Source organism: Parasteatoda tepidariorum, chromosome 7 (genome assembly GCF_043381705.1).
Source record: "Parasteatoda tepidariorum isolate YZ-2023 chromosome 7, CAS_Ptep_4.0, whole genome shotgun sequence".
NCBI lineage: Eukaryota > Metazoa > Arthropoda > Arachnida > Araneae > Theridiidae > Parasteatoda > Parasteatoda tepidariorum.
The window spans coordinates 27,370,771-27,382,973 of record NC_092210.1 but is presented as its reverse complement, the minus strand read 5'-3'; the positions used below and the strand labels follow the sequence as shown (position 1 = coordinate 27,382,973).

The window sequence follows — 12,203 nt, the reverse complement described above, 5'->3', positions numbered from 1 at the left end:
GATCAATCAAAAAAGTTTTCAATCTCAAGATTTCCGTTTTTTTCCCCCGCGCCATTTGTATTTAGAACATTTTTCTCTCATTTGATTATTGTAACCAAAGCCCTCTTCTTCAAAGGTTTACTTGTCTTCCTCCAAGGTTTGCTGTTGGGCTCCATTTGTTAACTCAAATCAATTTTCTCGATATTAAATAATATTTACAAAAAAAGCAATTTTCCCAAACGCAATTTTATTTACTAAATAAACAAAATATATATATATATAACTTAGTCATCACCAAGAGGAAGACCATATCTAGGTGAAACAGAAATTAAGTACAATAAATGTTTCAGTAAAAAAACAATAAAGTTTCAATATATTTACATGTTAACATATAATAACATAATTTATATTACGAAACATCCTTCAGTTGTAGCTCTGTAAACATCACATCTTTAAATCGGCACATTTACTACCGTGTATTTAGAGCATTTTTTTCTCACTTGATTATTGTAACCAAAGCTCTCTACTTCAAAGGTTTACTTGTCTTCCTCAAAGGTTTGCTGTTGGGTTCCATTTGTTAACTCAAATCAATTTTCTCGATATTAAATAATATTTACAAAAAAAGCAATTTTCCCAAAAGCAATTTCATTTAATAAATAAACAAAAAAAATATATATATAACTTAGTCATCACCAAGAGGAAGACCATATGTAGGTGAAACAGAAATTAAGTATACAATAAATGTTTCATCAAATAAACAATAAAGTTTCAATATATTTACATGTTAACATATAATAACATAATTTATATTACGAAACATCCTTCAGTTGTAGCTCTGTAAGCATCACATCTTTAAATCGGCACATTTACTACCGTGTATCCCACTCTCTGGGTTGCTTATTCATTTGAAAGTCTCTTTTGTTCACCATATTCTATTTGTTTTCTTGTACTGATAGAACACAGAAGCGCAATTCGGGAACACAGAAGCGCAATTTCCCCGGATGCCCTGTTGGGGCAGGGTTAAGCTTCTCTTCACTTATATGTTAACCATAATAATACTACATTAAAAATAAATAAGTGCACTTGATATAGAATACATGAACGGATAAAGAGAAAAAAAGCAAATTAATGCTTAATGCATACATTTTTAGCAGAGAATAGCATGAAAAAGAAATTAAAAATAAAAGTTTTATTACAAATATTCTATTTATAATTATAAATTATAAATAAGTAAGCAAAATTTATTTATCGCCAACAGGAGAATCTTCTCTAGATAATTGAGAAATTGAGTACAATAAATGTTTCATCAAATAAACAATTCAAAGTGAAAATATATAATTATGTTAACTATAATAATACTACATTAAAAATAAATAAATAATTACACATGGGATACAGTACATAATCGGGTAAAGAAAGGAAAAAACAAATTAATACTTAATGTATACATTGTTATCAGAGAATATCATGAAAAAGAAATTAAGAATAAAAGTTTTGTTACAAAAATTTTAATTGGCAAATAAAGCCGGGAAGAAAATTAACTATGCTGCAAATTCGCTAAATTTAAACTCGAGATTTAATTTTCATAACATGGTGTTTGGCGAAAGTTAAAAATAATAATAGGAAGTAGATAAATAACTATATTTAAAATCAAGGTTGTTCCGTAGAGTATTCAGCGAATCAAATCTTGAAATGAAAATTTCGTGTTCTAAGTGAAGTTCCAAATTTACACAGATATAATGCATATAATCAAATATTGAAGTATGATCACCTAGGTATCACATTCAAATACTGAATATGATACCTAACAAATAATAAATAACCTCTTTTCATTAATTTAAAGAAATTAAAAATTTAAAACTGAGAAAAATGTGATTGTTTATTATTGCAATACATATTACAAAGCAGTTAATCGGTGCTTTTTTAAAAAAAGTTTGAAAAAGGATATCCTTTTTTGAAATTAATCAAAAACTAGATACGAAGATCTGTTAAACACTTTTTTTTTCTTTTTCCAAAATGCACTAGTTGCCTTTTTATGAATACTATACAATATAATAAAACTCAACACACCTTGATTTTCTGAATTTAATTTTTCAATTTCGCACCAATGTAAACACATAAAACATAAATATTAAGAAGAAAAACAGCGTAGTAAAATGAGATGTAAGCAAATTTATTATCGTAGTCGGCTTAGTTTTTTGCAAACCAAGTTTTATGGTATTCGGTATGCAATATTCATAATAAATGACGAAAAGAAATATTTTATGAAAATAATTTATAGCATCTAACTAATACTTTTAGTACTTTTATCAGAAACATTACAGAATTTTTGCTGCGTCAACATATACAAAGTAAAAGCCTGTTTATTTTTTTTTTAAAAATACTCCCCATGCCTGGAGAACTGTCGGTGACTATGGTAACGATACTGGACTATTTCAAGTAGGGCATTTGGAACAAGTTTTGAAGGTGATTAACTAGAGAAGTATCAAAAGCTCCACTTTCTAAAATATACTTTTTAGTTTCAATAGCAGCAGCTGTATGAGAGAAGTTTTTCTAGATAGACAAACTATATTTAACTACTTACGAGGCAAAATAAAGAAATTTTGTTCCCAGACAGTGAGCAGTTGTAGCATTTTTAACAGTGGCCACATTTAAATTATATGGTAGTTTTTCAAAAATTTAAAGCGACTACAAAAAACTGTTTATATCAATAGTATAAGGTACTTCTCAAAATAAGGTGAACATTACAAGGTTCATTTGTAATATGAAGAAAATTTTTATGAAACAAATGTGAAGTAAATTCATTTTCAGAATATTGCAAAATATTCATAAAGGAAACGAAGGAAATAAAAATAAAAATATGACCACCGAAGCCGACGTCTTCAGGGGGTACCGGCCTCGGTAGCCATAAAACAAAACCATTTCTAATTGAGGGAGAATTTTTGTTTTGTTTTATGGCTACCGAGGCCGGTACCCCCTGAAGACGTCGGCTTCGGTGGTCATATTTTGATTTTTATTTCCTTCGTTTCCTTTATTGCTACTTTTTTTAAATTTCTGCTGCGTTTTAGCGCGTTTTTTTCAAAGAAGTTTTATCTATTTAGAATTAAAAATATTTGTGTTTTCTTTTAGTAAAATATTCATACTATTTTCATATTTTTATCAAAAAAAGGGAATAAAAGGCACATTACTTTAAAAAATGACTACAGCAAGGAATATGACCTCACTAATCAATATTTTACTGTATATTGCAACAGCATGCATGTGAAGGTACTAAAGCACTGTCTTCTTCATTTTCTTCACCGTACTCACCATCCATGTATACTCGTATAATAAAGAAACAGTATCGATCATGGAGAGAAGGGGTGAAGTAACAAGTTACCCCTGAGCTATAAGCAGCTCCCTTTTTATACAATCGACAATCAGATGTTTCTATGCTCAATACATTTGCACCTGAAATTGAAAAAGAAAATTATGATATGATTATGATCTTATAAAATTTGGATGTACACTCTATGACAAAAAAATCGACACATCAAGAAGCAATCATCCGATTGCTTCGAAATTTCGTATGCAATAATTATATGTTTTGAGCAGATCAGGCTGGAATGATGCTGACTGGGGACGTATAGTCTTTAGCGATGAATCCCGCTTCCAACTGTGTCCTGACGATCATCGAAGACGTGTTTGGAGACGCACAGGGCAGAGGGGGAATCCTGCCTTCATTATTGCACGCCACACTGGCCCTCAACATGGCATTATGGTCTGGGGTGCCATTTCCTTTGACAGCCAGACCCCTTTGGTCGTCATTAGAGGTACAGTTACTGCACAGCGGTACGTCGACGACATCCTAAGACCTGTTTTGCTACCGTTCTTTTTGCAGCGCCCTGGGCTGGTTTTTCAGCAGGNNNNCATTAAATGCAAAACCCAGCATTAGATATGATGGGAAGGCGATTGCATCTGGCACGGAATGTTGATGACCTCGTTCGACAATTTTGGCAGGAAATACAGCAAGAGACCATCCGGGAGCTTTATCGGTTTATGCCACGCCGTGTGGCAGCTTGTATCCAGGCTAGAGGCGGGTCAACACCTCATTGAACTTGTTACCGTAACTCTGCAATAAATTATTCAATTGCTCTCAAATTTTAATCATTTACTATTCTGTACATTGTCTTCCTATCCAACAATTTTCGTTTCAATCGGACAACTCCTTCTCGGTGCGTCGATTTTTTGTTATAGAGTGTAAGTAACGAAATTTATTTTAAGAAAATAGCAGCAGCATTATGGCTGACCATCGTGCTATTTTCCAATCCAGCGGCTTTTAACGACCCTGTATGGTATATTTTTAAATCAAGAAAAACTTGATTTTTGATTAATTTAGGAAACAAATTTAAAATAAAATATAGGCCTGCATTATAATTGAGACCAACTGCAGTCAAGTAGAAAATCTCCCAAAAAGAGAGCGAGTAGTTAAAGGCTGTTGGATTGTAAATTAGCGGACCATCCCTATTTAAGTATGTCTTCTATTGCATATGTTTCCTTTCCTTATGCTAACAATTATTTTAGAGGATTATCCAGAATTGTTATCCTGACGATAATTTTAGAGGATTATCATTTGTTATTGAGTTTGGTTTTATGATGCAAAATTAAACTTGTAGGAAACCCCTTATCAACTAGAGATTTCTTCTTTAAAAAAAAGTACAAAAACGACTTAGAAAATTGCTGCAAACTTTTTAAATTTTTAAGATATTCTAATCGGACCGTTTTCATAAGTTACCAAATAAGATTCACAGCAAAATTATGCAGGTTTTTTTTAAAAAATTTCTCAGCATGCGCAGTGTAAAAGGACAACTATAAATACTCATATCTTGCTCTGTTTTTAATGATGATGAATTATTTTAAAAATTTAAAATTATATTATTGTTGTTAGTTAAAATTTGCTCTGAAAATTTTGTTTACTTTTCTTGAATATTTTATATAGTGAGAAAATAGAGAGTTATAGTAAAAATACGTAAGACAAAAATAAATAGTTCTTTTTATAAAAAGATCCCTATCTTCACGAATATTTAAGCTAGATTTACGAAACTTTAATGCAGTTATTGCATACAATTGAGTTTGATTTTACTAAATTAATTACTAAATAAATTTTACTAAATAAATTAATTAATTTACTAAATAAATATATAATTTTACTAAATAAATTAATTGACTAAATTAATCGATACAAGTTACAAGCTTATTTTCTCGCATGGGGTGTTCTGAAACAACCTTTGTAGTTGGTAATTTATTGTCGGTCCCTCAGACCTTTATACCTCAGAACTTTATTGATAATTCTGAGAAATAGCATGATCTAAACACCTGTAAAGTTATAAAAATCTCTGAGAATTTCTTGATACATTTAAAAAATGTAAAGAACTGAAATAGTCTCTTCCATTATTATACGGTAGCTAGGTAGGTATGTATTTTATTTATGTTACACTAGAGCTGCACAACGGGCTATTGGTGACGGTCTGGGAAACATTCCTGACGATGATCCGAAGACATATTATCACAATTTTAATCCTCTGCAGAGGGCATGTTTCCACCGCCTTGGTAGTCCGACGACCTGCGCGCGAGGTTGAGCACTTTAGGGTAGAACAGTTTAACGAGAACCGATACCGCGCATCCTCGGTCCCTACGTAGGGTGATAAAAGTGGTCCCCACTCGCTTACTGACTGCAGGCAGTGATGCTTGACTTCAGTGTTCTACTGAGAACCGTGTCTTTATAATCAGTCCACTGTGGGACTATTGTATGGCAGCGTATATTAATTTAGAATCTATATTAAAAATGGAATAATTGGAACTTACATATCAGTAGTAACAAACTAATACTCAAATAGTATAAAAAGGGAAATTATTTCCTCAGAGCAACAAATTAGTATCACCTTCAAATTAAAAGAGCATAACTAGTTTATTATGAAAGGCAATAATCGTTTTTCTCAATTCATATTTCACAAAAAGAAAACAACAAAAAAAATCAATTTTAATGTTTTTACTCTTTTGTTATAAAAACATTAAGTAGTGATTTTTTTTTCTTTTTTTTTTTTTTAGTACTCAGGGGGTAACGCTAATTTATCGTCTTCAATCTACACTTTTAGATACCTTTTCAAAAATTTAATAAAAAAATACACACATTAGGGATTGTAAATTAATATTTAATATAGAGCAGAAGAAAATTAGTATCGAAATCTGACAAATCATTATTAAAGAAGGTGGGGGCGAAAAGATCAAATCTTGCATAAATTTAAATAGATAGTCATTCATTACTTGCTTAAAAATTTCATTCGCTTCAAAAATACATGAATAGAAAATCGCAGTCGACACGTTTCAAGCGATCAAAAACTGGCTCCCATTTTCAAGAATCTCCAGGTGTGAACGAGAAGAAACAAAAATAATTTGAAATTTAAAACGAAAAGTTGTCAACGAAAAATTTGAAAATAAAGTTGGGAAAACTCAGTAGCCAAGAGAGAAAAAGATGAAAAAAGGAACAAGAAAAACCACAGTGGCCGAGAGGGAAAGATCAAGGTAAAATGCATTTCCTCACACTGTGGAGAGGTGGCGTTGTTTTTGAGAGCTTGAAGCATGTCATCTGTTATTTCCATTTTGTATATGTGTTGAAGTGATAGAAGTTTTTAATCAAATAATATCTTACCGCGACAATTTTTTGGGATTATTTATTTAACGTGTTTTAATAATCTGTATTTCAAAATTTGTATCGACTTGTCCAAGGGGCTGAGCCACAATAATAATAATAATAATAGTATTTTTATATTTTTTGTACATAGGTGTAGCGCAATCACTGTCTTTAATCTACAATTTTAAAGTCCTTGCCAAAAAGAAATTTTTTAAAAATTGCATGCATTAGGGATTGCGAGTTAATGTTTATGTTACAGTAAAACAAAATATGACGATTTGTTAATAAAAAAGGAAGGGTTGAAAATATTAAAACCTGAATAAATTTAAATTAATGGTTAATTAGTTTAAATTTTCTAATTTTAAGAGATCTCTGCAGCTCTAATAATTACCACCATGTAACGCAATGGTTAATTGTAGATGAAAGTACCAAAACGCTTAATCTTATCATAAAAATTTAAACGTTATTCAAAATCAAACATCGAGTTGTTGAATTGTTTTGCAAAATCAAAAAAGTTTTGATATGACATGTAGTTCAAAAACTAAAAAAATTATTTTTTATAAAATTTCGCATTTATAACTACGCATACTGTGTTGTTGTTGTTTCTAATGTCACTCGCCAATACCAGCAGGCCTGCTTGGTGAAACCAAGCGTATTTAAGGCAGAGGGTACGTTTTTTGTTTTTCAGTGGCCTCATCTACGGCCAAGAATACGATTTCATCAACGCTTACGCGTCACAGCCCAGTTCAGAGGGTGGACCCATACATACATCCATTTATTCATACACAGATCGTAATTTTGATCTGAAGCAGAGAACGATCAATCTCCAATTCAATACTTCCAGAGGTATTAATTTGTTATGGGAGCTAGGAGGACTTTGTGACCTAACAAATTTAACGCACGCCAGTCACCATTTACTACACGGGTAGTCTTAGCCAGGCTGGGATTGAACTCTCGACCTTTTTTACATGTGTCCAAAGGGACAAGGGTACATAACTATTTTCTCCCAAGATTTTAATTAATAATGCTACAAGATAATTTTTTAAAGCCTCTGCAAATTGTTATTGCCACAAAACGTGTCTAAATTTGCCATGCATACTTGACATAGCATAGGTGTCTTATATAATCTATGTTTTGCTTTTCCCAAATTGTGTTCTGCGTTACCCTAAAGTTAAGAAATGAGATAATATTTCTAGAGTGAATAGCTAAACGAGTTTTGAGAGTTAGGGAATTTTTTTTAACCAGTAATTATTTTTGAAACTTTTGAATGAAGTAAACTTTTGAATGTAGATTCAATTAGTAATCTATTATTTAATTAACATTTTGGCTGACTTTATAAAATTATTTGAAGTAGAATGTTAATGAAAAAGAAATAGCATTTAAAACATAATGTTTCTTATAATTATTTATTGAATAAATTATGAAAAGGAGGTACATTTATAAAAAATTGCATTAGTAATTTTACACTGAAATATGGCTCGCAAATAACCGTTTTAAGCATCTAAAGCAGTTCTCTAAGGGATCTTTTTTTTTTTTCAAAAAAAAAAATTTTTAATTCGGCTTATTTTATTTATTTTCAACTTACGTATGTAATAAAAAAATTCAAAACTAGATTTGCTTTATAACTGTGAATTTAACTGTTGGGCATAAAACCTGAAACCTGATTTAAGATTTGATTAATGTTAAAATGATTTTAAAAAATCATGGATCTGATTAAATATTTTCAAAATAAAGTTTTTATTCGTTAGTACCTTCCTAATGTGATACTATTAACTCGAGAAGAAGACCACTGATACACAACCACCTGATCTATGACCCCAGCGCCAGCTGGTTGCTTATAAACGAGATAGCATGCTAACATCTTAAATATTGCTGGCTAAAGTCGAGGTAAGTTTCGCCTCATGAGTTAGAATGCTAATTATGTGACGTAAAGTTAATCAAATACAACACCGTGAGCCGGAGTGACTCAAAGGATGGAGCGTTCGCCTCCCAATGAGGTGACTCGAGTTCAAATCCCTGCGATGACTGGTTGATACAAATTCCGTTCCCTCCTCGCACTGACCACAGGGTTGATGTAAAATATCTTCAGTGGTAGATGGATCACGGGTTAGAATTCCCTAGGCGTCGGGCTAACAGGGGAAGACTTCGGGGTTTTCCTCTATATGTAACGCAAATGCGGATTAGTTGCATCAAAAAGTCCTGCATGGAGGCTAGTTTGCACTCAATGTTCGATCCCAGAGTTCCTTTGTCTTGTGAGTTGGGCTCGAAATTACAAGATTACGGCGTTATAGTTCTTAACTCAGAATAGGTTCGGCAGTTCAACAACGGTTATAAGAAATATAACAAACTGCAGCACCGTATCGCGTGTCGAGTTTGTTAAAATATAATTCTTTTGAGTCAACGTCTTTTAGAACCTCACCTAGAATTGCTACTTATTTATATTATTGCAACCCTCGTTATTTTTGTTTTGTGTATCTTGCAACTTTATTACATAATTAGTTTATGTTCTACATGGCTTCGTGCCTGGTCTTTGGGCTAAGTAAAAAAAAAAATCTTTTTTTTTTGTGAAAGAAAATAGAATGTATCCCTTCAAGAGAATTTATATCTGACAGGTTGGGCTTACTCGAAATCGAATGGAAAGAGCGGTTGCTAACATAATACAAGTGGCATGCACTTCTGTGAATTTAAAATCTCTGCCGACACCTAATTATCTCTTCAATCATCAATTTGTGATTAGAGAATTAAAGTTGAAATTAAGAAAAATCTGCACCTTTTTCTTTTATCCACGCTGAAGCCCTCTGCACAGTTTCTTTTAAGGTCTCGAATTCAGGATGCGTTCCATGACAGCAAACTCCAGGTCTCAGCAGTACAGGGAGGAACGATTTGCAAGTGAATCGAGCAAATGGAACTTTGACACCATGCGGTAATCGAATGTACGCCACTCGCAATATTCGTAAAAATGCTGTAGATCTTTGATTAGCAATTGGCAATAATTGGTCTTCGACAAAGCATACTGTGTGCACCGCTCCATGCTTCACGTAACTCATTTTTGTTGAATCAGCAGTAGTAGCTGCAATAAATAAAAAAAATTATAGTACCTCACAGGCACATTATACTTACCATGAAAAAGGGATATACAGTACGCAAAAAATGAACAGACCACCCACCCTGAATAATTTCTGATCTAATGATTAGATCTTCACGTTCTAGGACTCAATCGTAGTGGTTTGAGGATGCGGCATCAAATATGTCTATTGATTAGTGCAGACGATATTATAAGTTACAAAATCAGTCACCAAAATGTACTTTCTCTGAGTAAAGATGCCTTTTTTTCGGCCATCTGTTCCTCAAAATGTAGAAGCTTGCCGCAATTCAGGAAATATGGTCCCAATAGTTTGTTTAGGAGAGCGGTCCAAATTTTAGACAGTTTAATGTTGTTGTTGTTGCTTATGCCACTTGCCAATCAGCAAGCCTGTTTAAAATCAAGGGAATTTTTAAGGCAGAAGGTGCATTTCTTACTTGTTTTTCTTTCATTGGCGCCTTCTACGGCCAAACTTCGGCCAGACACATGCCACGGCCCGTTTATAGGAAGAACCAATACTTCATTCATTCATCTACGGACCGTAATTTTCACCTGAATCAGAGAATGATCAATCTTTAATTCAATACCCCATAGATATTGATTTGTTATGGGAACTTGGAGGACTTTGTGACCCTGACAGAGCGTGCACCAGTCACCATTTAATACACGGGGAGATTCGAATTATCTTTCTCACGAACACGAGTTCAGCGTCCTACCAACCAGGATATCCCAGCCCCCTATGTTAATTTTACTTTAAACGTTTTTCTCCGAATCCAGAGAACTTTTTAAGCAAGCAGAAAAGTTTTTGCACAGAATTATAAACTTCGTTTATCAAAAGATAATACCATGCGAAAAATAACTTTTAGTAAACATTTATTGTTTTATTTAAGAATAGAAATGCGAAATAGAAAGAAAATGAGTGAAATCTGTCGAATAGTTCATGAGAAATCGAATTTTAAAAAAGTCCTACATTTAAAATCACCTGCAGTAATTAGCATATATATCTTTCGCAGTAATTAATTAGCATATTTGAGGGGTCACCTCCTTGAACAAATAAGATTTAGCCCTAGAACGTGAAGCTGCAATTATTAGATTAAAATTTATTCAAGGTGGTTCATTTATTTATTTTTTCACATGCTGTACAGAAGGCAAAGTAAAGAACAGAACGAACTTTTGATCTAAGAATTGGATTTACTCATAATTATATTATTATTTACTATTAATAGCTTTAAACATTCTGAACTTTTTTGCACATGATATCTTAAGACACGAAAGGTACTTTCTCTGAATGAACCTAACTTTTTTCTTCTTCTTTTTTTCTGGCATGTTTATGAGAATAGACGCAGCTCAGAAATACATGCTCGCGAAAATGGACACAGCAAAAAATGCGCTTTTTCAGTTTATAAATAAGTTTAATAAATTAACGAGAAATTACATGCTTACTTCTTCTTACTTATTTAAATACAAAACTTAATCATTACGGGGCAATGTCCCTAACTTCGGTGTCGGTTTGGCTTAGTAAATAACCGAACTATTAAGTTAATACCTTCATCTTTAGAATCTTAAACGGTATAATGAGTTTTAAAACTCTAAATTCTTGCATCATAATTAAATCATTAATTCTTGCATTAATAAATTCTTGCATTAATAAATTCTTGCATCATACTACCACTCCATTATAAATTCATAGCAGCACCAGAAGCTACTTCGTTCAAACAACTGCTAACTTTTAAAGAATTTTGGCAAAAAGACTAATTTAATATAATTTGTCAAGTTGTTGTTGTTGTTGTTGTTTCTAATGCCACTTGCCACACTAGCAAGCCTGCTTGGTGAAACCGAGCAAATTTAAGGCAGAGGGTGCGTTTCTTGTTCTTCACTGGCGCCATCTATGGCCGACCAGGCTATCCCAGTCTATTTGTCAAGTGATTTATGCAAATTGAAGATATCACATTACGAATTTATTTAGATTTAATAGTTTATTCTTTTTAATAAAAATAACAATTATCATCAAAGATAGTTGAAGAATGGAACCAAACGAAATGTCCATTTTCTTAAATGCTATTACCATTTTCTTAAATAGCTATGTCCATTTTCTTTCATACGCATTTCGAGCATTTTCGTAAACACGCATTTTGAGCAGTGTCCAGATTTAAAAACTTACCCATGAAATATTATATAATACGAAGCCTTTGTAATAGGTTGCTATTAAAATAACTAGTTAACTAACACTTTTTTTCATAAGTGTTTCAATACGAGGGTTACTATTTATATTTCTGGCCTAATAATGAAAAAACAAATATGTAGGATCGAAATTGGTTTTATTGTTTTTCAAAATATTCTCCATGATGATCAATACACTTTTGCATGCGTTTGAACCAATTTTCAAAGCACTTTTTCCAGTCCGATTGAGGTAACTCCAAAACATGCGTTTTGAATGCATCAACCGCTTCTTCGGGGGTCGAAAATCGTTGT

At 32.4% G+C, this 12,203-nt stretch overlaps 1 protein-coding gene across 7 annotated transcripts in view; it reads right to left on the bottom strand.

Annotated features, from left to right (window-relative positions):
- Positions 1-205: 205 nt before the first annotated feature.
- LOC107441698 (uncharacterized) overlaps positions 206-12,203 on the bottom strand; it is an 80,762-nt gene continuing 68,764 nt past the window's right edge. For 6 of the 7 annotated variants that reach the window (XM_071183219.1, XM_071183223.1, XM_071183220.1 and 3 more), the window contains 2 exons: positions 9,420-9,719; positions 206-3,429 (listed from right to left, as the gene is read on the bottom strand). In XM_071183219.1, the coding sequence (XP_071039320.1) occupies positions 3,215-3,429; positions 9,420-9,719 (515 nt within the window). In that variant the 3' untranslated portion in view covers positions 206-3,214. The remainder of the gene's footprint in view (positions 3,430-9,419; positions 9,720-12,203) is intronic. The other variant, XM_016055049.3, reaches the window with a different exon arrangement.